This window comes from Ochlerotatus camptorhynchus, unplaced genomic scaffold (assembly GCF_037179485.1).
Source record: "Ochlerotatus camptorhynchus isolate MF236.1 unplaced genomic scaffold, CSIRO-AGI_Acam_v1.1 ptg000361l, whole genome shotgun sequence".
Lineage (NCBI taxonomy): Eukaryota > Metazoa > Arthropoda > Insecta > Diptera > Culicidae > Ochlerotatus > Ochlerotatus camptorhynchus.
The window spans coordinates 9,779,295-9,800,994 of NW_027040849.1; the positions used below are offsets into that span (position 1 = coordinate 9,779,295).

The 21,700-nt window shown below is 43.6% G+C and overlaps 1 protein-coding gene across 1 annotated transcript; it reads left to right on the forward strand.

The window, feature by feature from the left end:
* Positions 1–10,983: 10,983 nt before the first annotated feature.
* On the forward strand, positions 10,984–21,603 carry PIG-O (phosphatidylinositol glycan anchor biosynthesis class O). The gene is made up of 3 exons (XM_065231779.1): positions 10,984–11,500; positions 11,565–14,543; positions 21,018–21,603. The coding sequence occupies exons 1-3, from the start codon at positions 11,324–11,326 to the stop codon at positions 21,210–21,212; spliced, it is 3,351 nt and encodes a 1,116-aa protein (XP_065087851.1). The 5' UTR covers positions 10,984–11,323; the 3' UTR covers positions 21,213–21,603.
* Positions 21,604–21,700: the final 97 nt, after the last annotated feature.

Sequence of the window (21,700 nt, forward strand, 5' to 3'; positions counted from 1 at the left end):
TTCCTCGGGGATGGATCCGGATGTGACCAATGTAGTCTGGGGTCTGGGACACTCGATATGTACTATTTCGACTAGGACCTTGTTTTGACGTAATTTCATGTGCCACATAATGTAGTTTTGTTCTAATCAGGAACTGGCCACTATGGTGTATTGACTTCCCTAACGCTTCCCCCAGAAGTTCTATGTACTTTTCCGAGAAGTCCTATGAACGTTTCTTAAAAGTCACACGGACGTCTCCTAGAAGTCCTATGATTTACCAGGATTTACCTTACCTTACCAGTTAGGCTAAAGGCCAAAGCTCAATAACAGCGTAAACGGAACGGCAGCGGCATTGAAATCTAGTTAGAACCTAATCGAATTCGGTTAGGCATCTTGAATTTGATGTCATTTGCTCCGCTTCCGCCCACATTGCGTTTGGGCCTTAAGGCTCCATAGATCTCGCCGTAGATCGCCTTCCACCCACTCCGATGGCAGAAACGTCATCCACGAACATTTGGCTTGAAGCCTGAAGGCTGGCGCACAATGCATAAGTTTCCGTTTTTTTTTTGACCGATAATGCATGGGTTAACTGTCAAAAAACCTGAAAACTTATCCATTGTGCGCCGACCTGAAGTTTTTGGTTCTTTGGCTCGATTATCTGCCAATCTAATGCCTTGTTCATACAGGTTCAGACTACACAGTTATAACATAGAGGTAACTCTAAGACCAGAAGGTCCCGCAATAACGTGCTCAACTTTTTGGCTCAGCTCTGGTACTCTCTTCGGTCCCAAGCTAATCGATGCACCCCTCGAAACATAGGAAAATCCACTAACCCCTCATTTTATCTCCACTTTCATAGCGAATCAAAACAAACATTGTGTAGTACTAGAATTTCGACTAGAATGGGGTACGTTAATCGTTTGCTTAGGACCAATAGGCTAGTCAAGTAGTGAGCCAATTTAAAATCGTTAGTTTCGTATTTATTGTTGTTTTAACTCTCCAGTCTGGACAGCGTTTAAGACAGCAGATGCAAATATTGAGAAATTATGCTCCGTTCACATAGATGGTTGATTTGTTGCGTGGCAAAATTTTTAACGCATAGTGTCTTTGATCTAACTTCCGTCATACTAAGCACATCCCGCGCTTTACCTCTTTTTTCTGAACGAGTTTAAACAAAAAATGGAATATTTCTGTCAAAGGTGACTTCTACATTTATTCACCTTTCCATACGTACCGTTGGATTTGATAAAGAGTCATAAATTGGTTGAGATATTGTTTATAATGTAATACTACTTCTTGATTCTAAATTCGTTCTACGAGTTTCAATTCCGTCCTAACGCATTTAAACGCCATTAGATTTTCTTCGTCCTATGGATAAACGGAGGGGATTTGCTAGGAGCGCTTCTTTTGTTTTGAGAACAATGAGCGTAAATATCCATACAATGCGCTCTACCAGGATTTATGTTGTAGCTAATGAACTAACGCATCGGAAAAAGACTTTTATTGATTTGTGCATGGTGAAATCATTGATATTATTGATCTTTTCTGATATACAGAAAGGAAATAGGCGATTTCGACGAAGTAGCGCTCTACCCTACGTGTCGTCAATACACATATAAACACGAGTATAAACATAGCATTAAAACTGTAGGCTACAGTGCTGACACCACCGATTGTGGTGGCTTCAGCTACCCTCCTTCTGAATACTTGGCAAGATGGACCAATAGAGTGATGCAAAATTTAAAATTTTCGCTCCAAAGTACTTAAACGATTCCAAATCGGATTCTGACCAACCTCTCCAAATTTGAACCCATTTGGTGAGAAACTGAGATGGCACAAACCATTTGAAGTTTGTATGGGAATTACTATGGTAAAACCAAGATTTTTGTTCATATCTATCTAATAATTCACCATATCGATCTGCTTCAAAAGCTTTCAACTGTACTTGTAGGAATTTTTTCCAGCTACAACTTTGCTGAAGACACTTTCGGATTAAATGCAAGGATCGAATGTTATCAATGGTTCAATGCGCTGATGTCTTATGATCATGCTCAATCCACTGCTCAGCAGGCAACATTGGTGTTTCTGGGGCGTTGAATAGGGCACAAAAATCATGGCTACTATGTCACACTGCAAAATACAGTGTTGCCTATAGAGCAGCTGCTTGATCATGTCATAAGTTTACCAATCTCTTAAATAATTAATAACTTTTTCCTGTCTCGTTTTATATAGAAACGATCTTCAGCAAAGTTGTAGCTGAAGAATAAGAATTAATGTGAATTAATGTAAGAATTTTCTATAAGAATGGCTATCGAACTGTTTCGCAGCTCAATTTGAAAAAAGACTAGAAGGCAATGAACACAAAGTTGAGATTTCCCATAGTAATTTACATGTAAACTTCAAATGACTTGTGCGAAGTCTGTTTCCAACCAAATGAGTTGTAACATTGGGAGCCCGAATAGAAATTTACATTAGCCCAACGTTTGATTTTGATGTCTACATCAGCATCGAAATCAAATGTATGCCTGATGTCAAACATTAGGAAACATTATGATTTAGTTGTATTTAAGCAACGTGACATGGTGTATACATCAGAAATTTTGGAACAAAATTTTGCCATTCTAATGTCGGTCTGACGTCAAAAATTTTAATCTATTGACATTAGAACCAAACGTTTTAAGGATGTTTTCAGATGTACAAAACGTTAGAACTAAACGTTGTTCGGATGTTTTTAAATGTAAACGTTTTCTGATGTTTTCTAATGTAGATGTTTCCTGATGTTAGAAACAAACGTTTTTGGATGTTTTCAGATGTAAAAAACGTTAGAACTAAACGTTTTTCGGATGTTTTTATATGTAAACGTTTTCTGATGTTTTCTAATGTAGAGGTTTCCTGATGTTAGAATCAAACGTTTTTCGGTTGTTTTCGGAAGTAAAAAACGTTAGAACTAAACGTTGTTCGGATGTTTTTATATGTAAATGTATTCTGATGTTTTCTAACGTAGATGTTTCCCGATGCTAGAACCAAACATTTTTTGGATGTTTTCGGATGTACACAACGTTAGAACTAAACGTTGTTCGGATGTTTTCAATTGTACTTCGTGTTTGTTGTTCTCTGATGTTTTCAGATGTACAAAACGTTTAAAGTAAACGTTGTTTGAATGTTTTCAAATGTAGATGTTTACTAATGTTTTTAGATATACAAAACACTAGAATCTTACTTTTCAAATGCTTTCAATTATATTTACAACACATTAGAATTAGAAACATGATCGTGTAAACACTACACACCATTGTTGTTAGATAACATCATAAAAATGCGTACATAATAGTCAATGCTGAAGCTCCCGTTTCCCACCAGTCAGATAACTGACCTTAGCTAACCAAATATCATTGCGGCAACTCTCTATGCGGCAGGGGAACTATGCCATTAGCGCGCTAAGAGTTATTAGACCACTGACATAGGCGCCAATTTGTAGGTGACGAGGCACTTGGTGACATTATAGCGAGCTTGACGATTGTTGTAGCATTTTTTTAGCAAACTACCAGTTAAGGTGTGTAGTGTTTACAAGATCATGTTTCTAGCTCTAATGCTTTGTACAATTGAAAGCATTGGAAAAGTTAATTCTCATGTTTTGCATAACCGAAACCATCAGAAAACATAAAATAGTACCAAAAAAACATCCATTCTGGTAGACTATCTCTTAAATGCATACAGAATAGCCATTGCTTAAGCTCCCGTTTCCCACCAGTCAGTTAACTGACCTTAGCTAACCTAATATCATTGTGGCAACTCTCTATGCGGCAGGGGAACTATGCCATTAGCGCGCTAAGAGTTGTTAGACCACTGACATAGGCGCCTATTCGTGGGTGACGAGGCACTTGGTGACATTACAGCGAGCTTGGCGATTGTTATAGCATTTTTGAGTGAACTACCAGACAATCATGGCAATAAGATCGCTGCGCCTCCAGATCTCTCTTTAAATCGACCCGCTGTGCCAATTTGTCAATAATGCATGACACTTTGGACGTGACACTTTGGACGTGCGGAAAGTTTTGGGCTACCAGTCTTCTACCTAATTGACGAACTGCAAATATATAATAAACAAAATTATTGTGCATGAAAAATATGACAATGTACAATGCTCGAGGAACACTGGGAGTTTTCGAACGACGCGTGCTTAGGAATGCCGGACAACAATCCCGCAAAAATGGTGTTTTCCTCAAATCCGGCCGGTACAAGACAAAGAAAAGTACAGCGTGCTAGGTGGTTAGACCAAGTGGAGCAAGATGTAGGAAGTGTGGGATGCTCGAGAAATTGGAGACAAGCAGTCAGGGACCGAGTTAGTTGGCGCAACTTTGTTATACAGGTCAAATCTTGAGGGACGTCGGACCAGCAAAAGTAAAGTAAGTATCTTATACGTTTGCCAACATTCCACGACAATATATGATTAGGTTTTCACTTGGTATGTAATGAACAACAGAGATACGCGATAATTCGTATAGTTTCTGCGATTGATGGTTAATTTTAAATGTACGTATAGTACTATATAACAGCATAACTGGATCGTCATGTTCACCATCTGTCATTGTCTGCAAAAATATTTAATAGCAGTTACCTGTGTTGTGATACTTCCTTCAATGAAAACTAATTTTCTTGCATTGCCATGGTCATCTGGGATGAGGCTGGTCCACTGATCATTCGGAATGAGCTCTCCACACATCATTGAATCAATGTAGGATCAATGTAGATATGTAGATATCAATGTACATAGATGGTGTCATATGCAAAGTGCGAAAAGAGAATGAAAGAAATACGAAAAAGATTAGCATCAAGAAGTAACAGTTTCATCGGATTAGTCACCAAGTCCCCCACCACTGCTATCTGCAGCCCTATCACTCCCATCCCCACGATTGCGGAAGAGAATAATAAAGTTCTTGATTTAATTTAAAGAAATTAATATTTAATATCGGGATCCGTATTCGGTTTCCCCATCGGGATCCGTATTCGGTTTCCCCATTGGGACCCGTACTCGGTTTCCCCATCGGGATCCGTATTCGGTTTCTCCATCGGGATCCGTATTCGGTTTCCCCATCGGGATTCGTATTCGGTTTCCCCATCGGGATCCGTCTACGGAATCCCTATTGGGATGCGTATTCGGTTTCCCCATCGGGATCCGTATTCGGTTTCCCCATCGGGATCCGTATTCGGTTTCCCCATCGGGATTCGTATTCGGTTTCCCCATCGGGATCCGTCTACGGAATCCCTATTGGGATGCGTATTCGGTTTCCCAATCGGGATCCGTATTCGGTTTCCCCATCGGGATCCGTATTCGGTTTCCCCATCGGGATCCGTATTCGGTTTCCCCATCGGGATCCGTCTACGGAATCCCTATTGGGATGCGTATTAGGTTTCCCCATCGGGATCCGTATTCGGTTTGCCCATCGGGATCCGTATTCGGTTTCCCCATCGGGATCCGTCTACGAAATCCCCATCGGGATCCGTCTACGGAATCCCCATCGGGATGCGTATTCGGTTTCCCCATCGGGATCCGTATTCGGTTTCCCCATCGGGATCCGTCTACGGAATCCCTATTGGGATGCGTATTAGGTTTCCCCATCGGGATCCGTATTCGGTTTGCCTATCGGGATCCGTATTCGGTTTCCCCATCGGGATCCGTCTACGAAATCCCCATCGGGATCCGTCTACGGAATCCCCATCGGGATGCGTATTCGGTTTCCCCATCGGGGTCCGTATTCGGTTTCCCCATCGGGATTCGTATTCGGTTTCCCCATCGGGATCCGTCTACGGAATCCCTATTGAGATGCGTATTCGGTTTCCCCATCGGGATCCGTATTCGGTTTCCTCATCGGGATCCGTATTCGGTTTCCCCATCGGGATTCGTATTCGGTTTCCCCATCGGGATCCGTCTACGGAATCCCTATTGGGATGCGTATTCGGTTTCCCCATCGGTATCCGTATTCGGTTTCCCCATCGGGCTCCGTATTCGGTATCCCCATCGGGATCCGTATTCGGTTTGCCCATCGGGATCCGTATTCGGTTTCGCCATTGAGACCCGTACTCGGTTTCCCCATCGGGATCCGTATTCGGTTTGCCCATCGGGATCCGTCTACGAAATCCCCATCGGGATCCGTATTCGGTTTCCCCATTGGGACCCATACTCGGTTTCCCCATCGGGATCCGTATTCGGTTTCCCCATCGGGATCCGTATTCGGTTTCCCCATCGGGATCCGTCTACGGAATCCCTATTGGGATGCGTATTCGGTTTCCCCATCGGGATCCGTATTCGGTTTCCCCATCGGGATCCGTCTACGAAATCCCCATCGGGATCCGTCTACGGAATCCCCATCGGGATGCGTATTCGGTTTCCCCATCGGGGTCCGTATTCGGTTTCCCCATCGGGATTCGTATTCGGTTTCCCCATCGGGATCCGTATTCGGTTTGCCCATCGGGATCCGTATTCGGTTTCGCCATTGGGACCCGTACTCGGTTTCCCCATCGGGATCCGTATTCGGTTTCCCCATCGGGATCCGTATTCGGTTTTCCCATTGGGACCCGTACTCGGTTTCCCCATCGGGATCCGTATTCGGTTTCCCCATCGGGATCCGTATTCGGTTTCCCCATCGGGATTCGTATTCGGTTTCCCCATCGGAATCCGTCTACGAAATCCCCATCGGGATCCGTCTACGGAATCCCCATCGGGACCCGTATTCGGTTTCCCCATCGGGATCTGTCGATGGAACCCGTCATCGGGACCCGTCATCGGGATCCGTCTACGGAACCCGTCATCGGGACCCGTCATCGGGACCCGTCATCGGGATCCGTCTACGGAACCCGTCATCGGGATCCGTCTACGGAACCCGTCATCGGGATCCGCCTACGGAACCCGTCATTTTCCACTTTATTTTAGCTTTTAGTAGGGGTAAGAGGGGCATAGTGAACAGGTGGGGCATAGTGAGCATCCAGCTTGAACTTCCGGCTGTTCGGAAAAAAAAAATTGTTGGTGGTAGGATCAATATCATAATGATATTGAACCTACTACCAGTTGATTTGTTTCATGCAGCTGGAGATCCAAAGCCAAACTGCGGGATGCTCACTATGCCCCTCTTCCCCCTATTTATTTATTTATTTGTCAATCAAATAAAAAAAAAACAATAAACACATTCACTAACCTGCAAAGACTCCCTACCGGGATCCGGCTTCGCACTGGTGCACTTTCCTAAAAAAAAACATAATTACAGTACATTAATTTAAAATTTTAAATTTTATTACCTGAAAAACAGCCTTCCTTTTCCAAGGGCGATCGCGGGACTCCCAATCTTTCAAACTGGCGGGGGTCCAGGTGTGGGAGCTGCCTTCCTGGCACGTCAGTAGCATTGGTGCTCAGCACGGAAAACAAGATCGACGGAAAAAAACAAACCAAAGGATTTGCCGCAACGCCGGACACCGAATCGCTACCAAAACTCGCGATGGACACCGCGAAAAAAAAACTGTACACGGCCAATGTGATCAACCCAAATTTGAATACAGTGTACTCAAAATCGCAAAAAATGCAGGAACGCAGCGATGAGTAAATTTGCCTCGAGATTTGCCTCATGTTTTCCGGTGGAAAACTTCAAAAATCTTCCGGAAAATTAGGATTGACGAAAATCCACAGAATCCAATCTTTACTTTTCTTATATTCGGAAAAATTTTACTGGAAAAACCTGGAAAACCTGGAAAAACAGAGGTAAATTAACTCAAAACTGAGTTCCTGTACTTTTTGCGATTTATGAGTGAACTAAACTCAAATTTGGGTGTTCTCATTCGCCGTGTAGTGCTGACTCAGGACAAAACAAACTTTGCATGCGACGAGGGACCGAAGGACAACAATTTACATCGTGAGGAAGTTTGATTCTAATGTAACGTTAGGTTCTGTTGTCATTGGATGTATTCTGATGTTTTATGCGTGCAACAAATTACATCGTGATGAAGTTTGATTCTAATGTAACGTTAGGTTCTGTTGTAATTGGATGTATTCTGATGTTTTATGCGTGCAACAAATTACATCGTGATGAAGTTTGATTCTTATGTAACGTTTGGTTCTGTTGTCATTGGATGTATTCTGATGTCAAATTTTACATCGTCAAGACGTTTGATTCTGATGTAACGTTTGAGGCTAATGTATTTTTATGTACTTGGATGTCACACTGAAGTCTGAATACATTAAGGGTACAGCAATACACATTAAAATTTAATGTATTGAAGATGTCTGCTGATGTTTCCTACATTACAATTTCTATTCGGGAGGCTAATCAGGACCCGATTTGAAACCATTTAGGCACTGTGGAGCGAAAAAGACATATTTTGCATCAGTCTAATGGACCAACCATGGTCTTAGCCATCATCAGACCTCGCATCAGACACCAGCAAAAAAAAACCCTAAAGAGAATGAATTTATAAAGAGGCGACATCTTATCCATTTGACAGGTCTTCTGCTCGATTGGAATGACTTTTCCTATGACTTTGACAGATAATAGATTGTTCCAATTTTGACATGTCGTCTCTTTATAAATTCAGGCTCTTTAGTATCGAGGATTGCTTCCAATGAGTACAGAGAGAGGTGAAGCAGATCTTTCGGAGATGAACTAGCCATAGGCTAAAAATCTCCTTAATAAAGAACAAAAAATAAAAATAAAGGTGAAGCAGATCGTGAAATATGGTGGTATTAGCAAACCAAAAAATCAACGTAAACGCAATTAGTGACGTCACTAATTGCTTGTATCTTACATGGGTTTCACTCACACAACTTAACCGATTGCTTCACCTCGGTAATCCAGCTCATTGGATTGCTTCCACCCCTTCCACCCAGTGCTAATTAGAGTCGGTGTATAATGAGTCACGCCAAGAGTGAAGCCAAGTCTACCTATTGAACTGTCAAACCGGCTACCTATCGTGCAAAGTAAACAAACATTACGATTCTATGAAAGGTCCACGAAAGGTATTGCAATAAAATATAAAATAAAATTGAAGAAATGATCATAAGCACCCAGTGAGCATTAAATTGTCATGGGATACGTTTGCTAATAATCAGTAATGAGAATTTCTACTATTGTTTGATAAGATAATTTGACAAAATCACTGATATAATGATTCACTACAGCCGCAATTTTTTGTTCTAGCTAGAAGTCATTTGAAGTTGATGTAGAAGTCCTCTGTTGCCAAGTGAAAAGAAAGGGAATCCTTCGAAAACCGTGATGCGAGTTCAACTGTTTTTCTCTTGGCGTGACTCATTATACACCGACTCTAGTGCTAATATTTATCATTGTCATTGACAAATATTGTTTTTCACATAGTCAATGACAGACTTGATTCTCATAAAAACCTTCGTGAAAATCTCAATAATTTTTTCGTCAATAACAACCCTAATAAAAATTGTAAGGTTAATTTGCTTAACGTTCGGGCATTGTTATCCAACAGTTCAGGACTTAGATTCTTGTTCACATTACCGGCTCCGTGTAATTGTGTTGCTCATGTCATTAAATTTCGTTGCATATTTAGCTAATAAAACAATCTGCACATGTTTGTCACTGACAGCATTGTCATTGACAATTGACATGGTTTGCTTTGACGATGACAGTTTGCTTAAATAATTAACCAAAGCATAATTGTTAATATCACCACAGACAAACAGGCGTAACACTTCATTGTGTATCTTCGTTCACGCATTTAACGGTTGATTTGAATATTATCAGTTCCACGAACTACTCGCCGCAACGCTGGCATCGGATCACTTTGACGTTTCTATACATTCTGTAGAACTTTGATGCAATATTGTTTGCGAGTTAGCGAGCAAGCTTGTTTTCCGCGAGAAGGCCGAGAGATGTCGTTACTCAGGTCCTATGTTGTGAGATACTACTTTTCAAGAAAAACTTTTTCAAATAGTTATGTCTGTTTGTCTGTGATATCACCGTGTATTGTCTAAATTTTGCATCACTGCTTCCACCTGGCTGGTAAACAGCTTAATAAAGCGTCCCATTAGTACTTCACGTATCTCACGTATCGTAAATAATTGAAATATTCCACAAATGGTTTGGATGATACCCCGAACACGTCGTTAAGCAAAATAACCATAACAATTTTATTATAGGGAATCTAATCCGGATAAGACACGAATGATCCAAGAGTGTTAAAGTGACTATAGGAAAAAAATGAATTATCAACATACTAGGTGCGCTAGTGTTCATAAAAATAATATGGAGCCACATTTCCGAAGTTTCATTTCTGTTCTGTGTCAATATAAAGAACCCAATTGGGTTCTTTAATTTTGAAAAATATATCGGTTTTTACGTTTTCTGAGCACAGCGATATTTTTTTCGAACCCACACTTTCATCTCGATTTTTAAATCAAGATTTAAAGCAAAATAATAACTTCACTGTTTGACACTAAACTAACGAACTGACAGCTCGCTCCCATACAAAGTGACACCGAGGGGCGTAAATAAGGTGATTTTGACAATAAATAGTTAGGTGATTTTGACAATAAAATAGTTCCCGTGTACCAAAATTGATGAAATTTTGAGTTTGGGTTCCATTTTTAATGCAGATTACGAATATGCATTTACCTCAATACCACAGAACAGAAGGGGAAGTGCAAACAAATCGGTGAATCAAAAAGTGTTCGTTTTTCTGCTCATGCCTTCTACCGCTAGGTGCGCTAGTGTTCGCAAATGACAAGCGGAGCCACTTTTTGATCCGAAGTTCCACTCCTGTGTCAATACCCTTAAAGAACCCAATTTGTTGAGGGACATCCGAGAAAATAGCAGTGGTACCATCCACCGCATAAACGGAGGGATTACTGTATACATCTTGGTCGTGACGTGAGTGTCATCACCCAGAATGCCCAGAATCCATCGCCCATACAATCAGCTGTTTATCTGTCAAATTTGCACTCAAACTGTCAGATTTCCGTCGACCAGAAAAAAAAGAAGAATCTTCCAAAACAGTGCGATTTTTGTGTAATGTGTATGCTGCGTCGAATAGATTGGGCAATCTTTCCGGCGTTTTTATCTCAATTATCACCTTAACTTAATTGAAGCAGACGTGTGAAAATGTCTTCATAATCGCGTAGTGTTGCGAAGGGCAGAAGATTTTTTTTTTATCTTTTTGCTGCAGTACGAACAGTGTGTGGGTGGGTGTCGTGCGCGCGATCGGCTGGAAGTTGTGTAATCTCGCCACTTAATTTCCAGTGATTGTTCCAATTCTGGTTCGAGAATGAATCTATAAGTTCTTGGTTCACGTTGCATGCAGTTTAGTGAAGATTGCATTTAAGGTTGGTGGCAAAATGGCACTGGCCAAATCGTGGAATTTCGTGTTCGTGCTCGTGTGGCTTTCGCTGATTCTGGGAGCCGGCATTCATCTGTTTTCCAAAGGCTTTCTGTTGACCCGGATAGCACAGACTGACGTCAACACCTGCATCCCATACGATGATTACCAGTGTGGCAATGATAAAGAGCCCATCGTAAGTTATTCGATGTAAATTACTAGATAAAAACTGTCACTTTACCGTCAATGATTGATTTTAGGGCGCCTGCAATAGTTCCGAGAAGGTGGCATCGATTCTGCGGGACGTCAACCAGTCGGCCAACATTTGTTTGCCAAAAAAGAGCAAAGTTATCCTGCTGGTGATCGATGCCCTTCGGTACGACTTTGGGACGTTCGAACCCAGCTTAAAACATCCACTTCCCTACCAGAATAAACTGCCAATATTGGCGGAACTGATGAACCGCTATCCGGATCAAACTCGCAAGTTGAAATTCGTTGCCGATCCACCGACCACGACGCTGCAACGGCTAAAGGGTATGACCACCGGCAGCTTGCCAACGTTCATCGACATAGGTTCGAACTTTGCCTCGCCTGAAATTAACGAAGACAACGTGGTGGATCAGTGGGTCAGAAACAATCTGACGGCGGTAATGCTGGGCGATAGTACCTGGACGGAACTGTTCCCGGGTAGGTTTAAGCGAAAGTACGACTATCCGAGCTTCAACATCCACGATTTGGATACCGTTGACACGGCGATTAAGAAGTATCTGCCGCGGGAAATTGACAAAAAAGATTGGGATTTCATTGTGGCACATTTTTTGGGAGTTGATCATTGTGGACATCGGTACGGGCCGCTGCACGATGAAATGCAGCGAAAGTTGAGCGAGATGGATGCAGTTATACGGAATGTGACGGAGCAGATGGATGATGAAACGACGTTGTTGGTGATTGGAGATCATGGAATGACACAAACTGGCGACCACGGGGGAGAATCGTCCGATGAGGTGAACGCTTTGTTCTTCATGTATTCCAAGGGAGTTCCTTTGCTAACCGAGGAATATGACGAACATAAAAAAGAGATCCAGCAGATTGATTTGATCCCACTGCTGTCGGTTTTGCTGGGTGTTCCCATCCCGTACTCCAACCTGGGGCAAATCAACTTTCAGTTACTTCCGGATAAAAAAATAGATTCGTTCCTAAGGTACCAAGTAGCCCTGCTTCATCTGTGGCAAAATGCTCGACAGGTTCAGAGCTACTTCCAGCAGTACACGGAATCACATCGAGGAACATTCACGGTAGAACAGTTGGATGATTTCGAGAACAAATTCCTCATTCTAACTCAACGGGTCAACACTGTCTACACGGAAGCAGCGTTTCAGAGTTTCTCCAAAGACCTTCGTCTCTACCTTAAGGATATTTTGGAAAGCTGTCGAGAAATCTGGGTGAAATTCGATCCCCAGCTGATCTCTCATGGTCTTCTGGTTACATTCCTCGCTTGTTTTGCTATTTTTATCCTGATTACCAATTCTACTGCCCATCAGCTAGGACAGATATTCAATGGGCAAGTTATTTACTACATCGTGGTCATTTGCTTCATGGCTGGAACATCCGGATTCTTCTTCCATCGGGACTTTAATCTATCGTCGGCCGAACATGGAGCTCTCTTCTTCGCCTCAATTGCATCCATCGGAATTCTGTTCTTCCTGGCCATCCAAAACTGGACTAACATCACCGAGAACATCAGCCAGTACAATCATAAGAAAAACTTCGTCACCAGAATCTCTTTCGCCTTTACGACCTGTGTGTTCTTCTCGAATAGCTTCATCATCCAAGAGCAGAAAATACTGTCCTACGTGCTGATTGGATTCTTTCTGCTTGCCGTTTACAACATTCAAAAGAACAGCCAGTTCAAGGTGCTGCGCTTCCGTTGGCCAAATTTGCGCAAATCAACCTTCCTGAAGCTTCTAGCTCTGGCACTTTTCGGAATCTCGTTGGTTCGTTTCTCCAGCAGCTACTTCCGCTGCCGGGAAGAGCAAGGAAACTGTACGGATTACCTTGTAAAAGCTCCGACACCGGATGCCCGACGGAAATCGGGTCCCGAATTTGATCTAGTTCCCATTGTGGCATTGGTTTGTTATATCATCAGTGCCCGATTCTACCTCAGAGCCTGTGGGAACTTGACTGGAAATTCCTTCAACATTATGTTTGCTCGATACGGCCCACCTCTGGGGGTGGTTTGCGCATGTGGCCACTTCACCCTAGCCATCAACAATACCAAAGGCGTTCCTCAGATTCATGTGGATGCCTTCGCTTGGACAGTCTACCTGCTCTTACTGCTGCAGATCATCCTCTTCCTAATTCGACCGCTCATGATCTTCGTTCTACCGAAAAAGAAGGAAATGATGAACATTCTCTACGGAGACCAATCTAACATCGCCCCCGAAATCTACCGACAGCTGCGGGACAGCTACAACTCCAAATCCAATGCACCATCCGACGAGATTCCCATCGTTTGCGGTCTCGCCACCGTCTATTCGTCCGTTTTTATTTCCATTGGAGTTTTCATAGTCATCCTACTCTCGCTCCTTCTCGGCTCCAACGGAACTGCTGGCCTCATCTTGACCCTTGTCGTCACCATCTGCTACGGCATCATCTCCTCCATCTTACAATATGAAAACTCCATCAACCTCCTAACGTGCCTCCAACCGACCTTCACCACCCTCCTGGCCTGGATCATTCTGATGCAGTTTGGCTTCTACGCCACCTCCCATCAACCGACCATGTCGCAAATCGATTGGAGCGCTGCCTTCGTCGGTCGGACGTGGTACTTCGACCACAACAACATCATTTCCGCTGTTCTCGTTTTGCTGAACACCTTCTCGGTTACCTTCCTACTGTCCACACTGTTCCCGCTGATCATCTTTACGCCCTTCTGCGTGTACACCATGTGGCCAGCTTTAGCACAAAAAATCTACCAGAAGACCACGGGAGCAAAACGGACCGCCAAGAGTACTCGCAAAACGGATGCCGGAAACGTCGAGTACCGGAGTGTCACGGTAAACAAACAGGACGCCGATGGGGAGGAGGATGGTGAGGGAGGTGGAAGCAGTGCCGCCACCAGGAAGGAGATCGATTTTGATGTGACGAAAGGGGAAATCAATCTGTACGAGAACGAGAAGTTGTTTGTGGGCACCGCGTTCAAAACAGGCTGCCAGTTGCTGTTGATTCAAGGAGTTAGGGTAAGTAGCAAATTTTGCCTGAGCCGTGCTTGAGATTTATGAGGAAGGTTTAGGTTAGCTTTAGTAGTGAATTTATAAGGAAATGCAAAACAAAATTGGAAACCCCCAACTCAATTCAAAACAGCACCCTTCCGGTTCCAGACTCGGGTTCCTGCAGTTTAAAGAAATTTCTCCATATCTCTGAGTAAAAGTGGCTCTCTCTCTCTCTGAGTTATACTAATTCTAAGAGGTACTAATTGGCCATGGCTGTAGTCAAACAGAAGGGAAAATGAGGGGTAGTATTGAAACATGAAATCAAACTTTTTTGATTTTTCGTCAATATGATCATCAATATTGTCAATACTTTTGGGCCTCCCTTAGCTCACTCGGTAAAGGCGCAGCTACAAAGCAAGACCATGCTGGAGGTAGCTGGGTTCAGTTCCCGGTCCGGTCTAGGAATTTTTCGGGTTGGAAAATTTCTCGACTTCCCTGGGCATAGAAGTATGATTGGACTTGCCACACAATTATACCAATGCAAAAATGGTACAGGCATCGAAAGCTCTCAATTAATAACTGTGGAAGTGCATCTAGAACACTAAGTTGAGAGCACGCAATAAGCTAATATGCGATATGCAATAAGCTTGAAAAGCGAAGAAGTAGAAGAAGACTTTTGAGTATTGACAATATGTTTACCCTGTAGCGATCTCAGTGCTGAGCGTGAGTGAACGCTGTTTGCAGGCCTGGTCGCAAGTTTAGAGGCTAGGTCACTATTTTCAAGTCAGTCGCTAAAATGTCACCAAATCAGAATTTCTTTAAATTTAGTCACTAAAGTCACTTTTTTACAACCAATGCAGCCAATAGAGAGTAAAGAATTTGCCTTCAAAACTCACATCAAATCACAGCTTGATTTTGGTAACAAATTTATAGCGAATTCGTTTAATTATTCAGTTCCAACTTGGATCGGGTATAAAGATTGGGTCTGCTTGTTTTCTGACAAACGTCAGTTTGCTGGTTTGTTTTTAAAACCTAGTTTAGATTGAGGTTCATACTGACAAAAAGTTCGGTTTCGCACTGGGTTGGAACTGGTGTTAACCCCGATAATAAACGAATTCGCTATTAATTAAAAATTAAAAAAAATGTAAATTGTACAATATATGTTGACGGAATCCCTAATAAAAAAAATACCATAAGCGAACGATAACCCAAATAATAGAACTATTTCACAAATGGTTTGGATGATACCCCGAACACGTCGTTAAGCAAAATAACCATAACAATTTTATTAGGGATCACTATTGTGTGTAGCATGTTAATTTCTCAAAATGGGATTATACCATCTGTTCTCTTTTTATGGCCGTATGACTGCGCCCATCGATTTAACATACGGCGGCTCTTTATCCAGGATTCGCTCCTCAAGCCGCTGCCATAAAATACTATTTAAGTTACACACCTGTGTAGAATCCTTATGAGTGGGGTTGCAGCGCGCTTATGAGCGGTGCGCTTCGATCGTCATCAAATTAGAATTTAACATAAGCGCGACAATACTAATACCAACAAATACCCTGTTGTGCCACACCTGTATACATCTCATTGACTCAAGCCCGTTGTCTTCAACATTTGTACAGATTATAAAATTTAATTTGATCACGTTTTTTGCAAGATTCCCTTTCGCAACAGAGGACTTCTGCATCAACTTCAAATGACTTCTAACGAGAAAACTAATTAGCGGCTGTAGTCAATGATTATATCAGTGATTTTGTCGAATTTAATTACCAACAAATATTACAAATTATCATTACTGATCATTACAATACGTATTCCATGACAATTTAATGCTTACCACGTGTTTATGATCATTTCTTCGATTAAATTTTATACGTAATTGCAATACCTTTCGTGCAGCTTTCATTGCATCATATTTTTTGTTTACCTTGCACGATAGACACGAACCGGCTGACAGTTCAATAGGTAGTCTTGGCTTCAATCTTGGCGTGACCCATTATACACCGACTCTAGTCACCATGAGTAATTGACGCTTTCTCACTGCTCCTTTTATATATCACGCAACCAATGGAGCAAAAATTCATTATTTGTAATTACTTAACTAAATGTTCAACACTTCCTATTTTACCATCTTTATAACCTAACCAATCAGGCTAAGGCCTTGTTGTCCTCTGCTGTCTGTAGCAGTCGTCTCCACTCTACTCGATCCATGGCCGCAGTTCGCCAGCCTCGTAGTCTGCGAAGGGTCCGCAGGTCACCTTCTACTTGGTCGATCCAACTTGCCCGCTGCATTTTCACTGAATCGTCGTGCGGCATTCTTACGACGTGCCCAGCCCACCGTAGTCGCCCATTTTTTGCAATGTGGACGATGGATGGTTCTCCCAGCAGCTGGTGCAATTCGTGGTTCATTCGCCTCCTCCACGTTCCGTCATCCATCTGCACTCCACCGTAGATGGTACGCAACACCTTCCGTTCAAAAACACCAAGGGCGCGTTGGTCCTCCACAAGCATAGTCCAGGTCTCGTGGCCGTAGAGGACCACCGGTCTAATCAGCGTCTTGTAGACAGTCAACTTCGAGCGGCGGCGAATTTTATTCGACCGGAGCGTCCTCCGGAGTCCTAAGTAGGCACGGATTCCCTGCCATAATGCGTCTTTGAATTTCTCTGCTGGTATCATTTTCGGCGGTCATCAGTGAGCCCAAATACACGAACTCATCGACCACCTCAATTTCGTCACCTTCAATCTGAACTCGGGGTGGGAGGCTAACATTGTCTTCCCTAGAACCTCTTCCTTTCATGTATTTTGTCTTTGTTGCGTTGATGGCAAGTCCAATCCGCCTAGCTTCAGCCTTCAGTCTGATGTACGTTTCCGCCATCATCTCAAAGTTCCGTGCCATAATGTCAATGTCATCCTGACTTCCTGAATATCGTGCCACTCGTGTCTTTCCCAGCTCTTCTGATCACTCCTTCTTACGCGATGTAGAACAGCAGACACGAATGTCCATCACCTTGCCGTAACCCCCTTCGAGATTCAAAGGGACTCGAGAGTGCCCCCGATACTCGAACAACGCACATCATTCGATCCATCGTCGCCTTGACCAATCACGTCAGTTTATCCGGAAATCCGTACTCGTGCATAATCTGCCCTAGCTGATCTCGAACGATTGTGTCGTATGCGGATTTGAAATCGATGAACAAATGATGTGTGGGCACGTTGTATTCGCGGCATTTCTGCAGAACCTGCCGAATCGCGAAAATTTGGTCCGTGGTAGCGCGGGCACCCATGAATCCCGCCTGGTATTGCCCCACGAACTCTCTTGCAAATGGTGACAGGCGGCGGCATAGAATTTGGGAGAGTACCTTGTAGGCGGCGCTCAGTAGTGTGATCGCGCGGTAGTTGCAGCAATCCAACTTGTCGCCCTTTTTGTAGATCGGTCATACGACCTCCCTTAGCTCAGTCGGTAAAGGCGCAGCTACAAAGCAAGACCATGCTGGAGGTGGCTGGGTTCAATTCCCGGTCCGGTCTAGGAATTTTTCGGGTTGGAAAATTTCTCGACTTCCTTGGGCATAGAAGTATGATTGGACTTGCCACACAATTATACCAATGCACAAATGGTACAGGCATCGAAAGCTCTCAATTAATAACTGTGGAAGTGCATCTAGAACACTAAGTTGAGAGCACGCAATAAGCTAATATGCCATACGCAATAAGCTTGAAATGCGAGGAAGAAGAAGAAGAAGAAGAAGCATACGACACCTTCCATCCACTCCTCCGGTAATATCTCATCCTCCCAAATCTTGGCAATTACCCAGTGCAGCGCTCTAGCCTGTGCTTCACCACCGTATTTTAATAGCTCACTTGGTAGTTGATCTACACCAGTTGCTTTGTTGTTCTTCAGCCGACCGATCTCCTCCTCAACTTCTTGAAGATCAGGGGCCGGTAACCTGTCGTCTTCTGCGCGTGCTCCAAGGTCTGTTGCCGTGCCACCTTCGTTTTCTGCTGCTTCACCGTTGAGGTGCTCGTCATAGTACTGCTTCCACCTCTCAATCACCTCACACTCTTTCGTGAGAAGGTTACCGTCCAAGTCCTAGCACATATCGGCTTGCGGCACGTAGTCTTTGCGCGAACTATTTAGCTTCTCGTAGAACTTCCGTGTGTCGTTTACGCGGTACAGATTTTCCATCGCCTCGCGATCTCGGTCTTCCTGCTGACGCTTCTTCCTTCGGAAAACCGAGTTTTGTCTGTTCCGCGCTTGTCTGTATCGCTCCACATTCAATCTCGTGCGGTGTTCGGTCCAGGGTTGCAGTACCTAGTATCGCTGCAGCAGTACTACCTATGGCGGAATGGATGTCCCTCCAGCCATCTTCAAGAGAAGCTGCGCCAAGCTGCTCTTCCGTGGATAGTGCAACTTCCAGTTGCTGCGCGTAGTCCTGGGCAACTCCGGCGTCCCGTAGTTGCTCAATGTTGGGTCGCGGCGTTCGACTTCGACGAGTGTTATGCACCGTCGAGAGTTTTGAGCGCATGCATACTGCAACTAGGTAGTGGTCCAAATCTATGTTCGCACTGCGGTACGTGCGGACGTTGATAATGTCGGAGAAGAATTTCCCGTCGATTAGAACGTGATCTATTTGGTTTTCTGTGTGTTGATCAGGTGATCTCCAGGTGGTTTTGTGGATATCCTATCCTACCATACCCCGAGAGGCTGCAAAGTTCACGCATCGTTGGCCGTTGTCATTCGATACGGCATGCAGGCTGTTTGGCACGATTGCCGGTCTATACATTGCCTCCCGTCCTACCTAAGCGTTCATATCGCCGATGACGATTCTGACGTTCCGTTGCGAACAGCCGTCGTACACCTGCTCCAGCTGCGTATAGAACGCTTCTTTCTCGTCGTCGGGTCTCCCTTCGTGTGGGTAGTGCACGTTGATGATACTGTAGTTGAAGAAACGGCCCTTAATCCTCAACTTGCACATCCTCGCGTTGATTGGCTGCCAACCAATCACGCGTTGGCGCATCTTACCCAGCACTACAAAGCCGGTTCCCAGCTCGTTGGTGGTGCCACAGCTCTGGTAGAAAGTAGCCGCTCGATGCCCGCTTTTCCATACCTTTTGTCCCGTCCAGCAAAGTTCCTGCAGTGCTACGACTTCGAAGTTGCGTGGTTGAAGTTCGTCATAGATTAACCTATCGCAGCCCGGGAAGCCAAGCGATTTGCAGTTCCATGTTCCGAGTTTCCAATCGTAGTCCTTATTTCGTCGCGTAGGTCTGTGCCGATTGTTCCGATCCGTATTTCTTTCTTCAGTATTTGCAACTTTGTTTTTTTTTCAGGGCGGCTTATTGGGCCTGCCCCAACCCCCTGTCTCGCCGGGGGACCATCGTGCACAGCTCTGTTTAGAGTCCCACGCTGGCGCTAGGAAGGTGATCTGCCGCTCCTAACATGGAGAACAGACGCCGTTTTGAGCCGCACCTTCATGGTGAACAGACGCTCAGGTTTGGTGAAGCATTTCCTCTATCACCGTACTATGGTTACCGCGCCAGTGTTCGCGTCGCACCTCTTCACTTTGCTATTGCCGGACTGGCAACATTGCCCAGGCTACGCCACCCAGCTGTGTCCATGTTTCAGCTGGTAGTCTTTTGTTATCATATGACTCGAGGACACGTGAAGTTGGAACTTGTGAGGACCAGGGTTAGGTATTCCGCTCCTTCCAGGTTGTCAACTCACCATTTTGTAGCCCATCTTTATAAGCTTGCGTTATTAAACTGCATTAACAATTTAACGTATCCTTTATTTTTTGCCAAAATATACAGTCACATATCAGTCCCATATGGATTTTCGTCAATTTTGATATAACAACGCTATCCACTATCAATTGCCATCTACTTTCATATTATGTGATAAAACTATGGACTTTGATCATGAAAAATGTGAAAACAACATCAGGTTAGTTTGTCCCATCAAGCAAAATAATCGCATATCAGTCCCATCCTGAAATTCAATCGCCCATAGTTCAAGTTAAAGATCTGCTTTTTGAATTACCATATTTTTCGCTGATATAACAAAACATGCAAGCTTCATTGCAACAGATTTTAACATGAAAAAATTATCAATTAATTAACTATTATTTATCAAATATTAACATGGGAATTGCACTTCATAACTTCAACTGTCATTTTCTCAATGCCTACTTTTTCCATATGGGACTGGTACGGGATTATAGGCGGTATAGGTCAGTCAAGTCTGCGTGTTAATCAAATGGAAATGGCCCATAATTGTGGGTGACCCGTAATACTGGGGTGACTGTATTTATGCCAAATGATGTTTATGCCAAACGGGGTAGCCCGCTAGGCGCACTAGTGTGGGTCAAGTTTGTATGGCGGTTCGCAACCCCTGCTCCCCACTGCTCTTTCAATCTGTCCCAAATTTTAACGAATTTGGTTGCGCTCTGGGTTTGCGAGAGAACTTTAAAGCCATGTAATCATTCCATTCTATTACAGATATTCTGCGCCATGTTCGCCTGTACTCTGCACTGCCGCCATTTGATGGTGTGGAAAATCTTCGCCCCTCGCTTCATCTACGAGGGCATCAGCAGCTACATCGCCTTCATCGGACTGAATCTGGGCTTCCTGCTGTTGCTACGGGTTCATCGAGCTGTAAATGCCCTCATCAGTCAGATCAATAAGAATCGGTAAGCTTCGGACAAAATCTCGCAACAGCGACAGCGCGCCGTCAGCGACGAATCTAGTAGGTAAGGTGACGACCATGTTGAACCACAGCAGAAAATGAACCAAATCGATGCCATTCTAGTCGTGCGTTCAGCGGGCAGCATTTTCATTAAAAAATAAAAATTCGTTCTCAAATTATTTAGAATTTCGTTTAAGTTAAGAGCGACCATCAGTAAGCCGTAACGAATAAGGACGCGCTTATTATGATTGTTTCACTGTTAAATGTTTGAAAGTATTCACGACAATTCAATTCGATACACCCCCCTATGATATACGTTTGTAGGGTTGCACCCACCCCAAGTTGCGCATAGGCAATAAATATAGTAAGATATGTCGTTTGAGTTGAATTTTAAGCTAACGTAAGGCGAGCTTTACTATTCCGAATTGCCAAGAACAACGTTGTTACAGTGCCGGTGCAATGTGTATTTACCCGTGGAAAAATCTGCTTGTGTGTC

Bases quoted from the DNA above. Each gene is read 5' to 3' on its own strand.
- PIG-O (XM_065231779.1), top strand. From the start codon at position 11,324: ATGGCACTGGCCAAATCGTGGAATTTCGTGTTCGTGCTCGTGTGGCTT. The intron at 11,501-11,564 runs GTAAGTTATTCG...GATTGATTTTAG, and splicing joins GCAATGATAAAGAGCCCATC to GGCGCCTGCAATAGTTCCGA. The intron at 14,544-21,017 runs GTAAGTAGCAAA...ATTCTATTACAG, and splicing joins TGTTGATTCAAGGAGTTAGG to ATATTCTGCGCCATGTTCGC.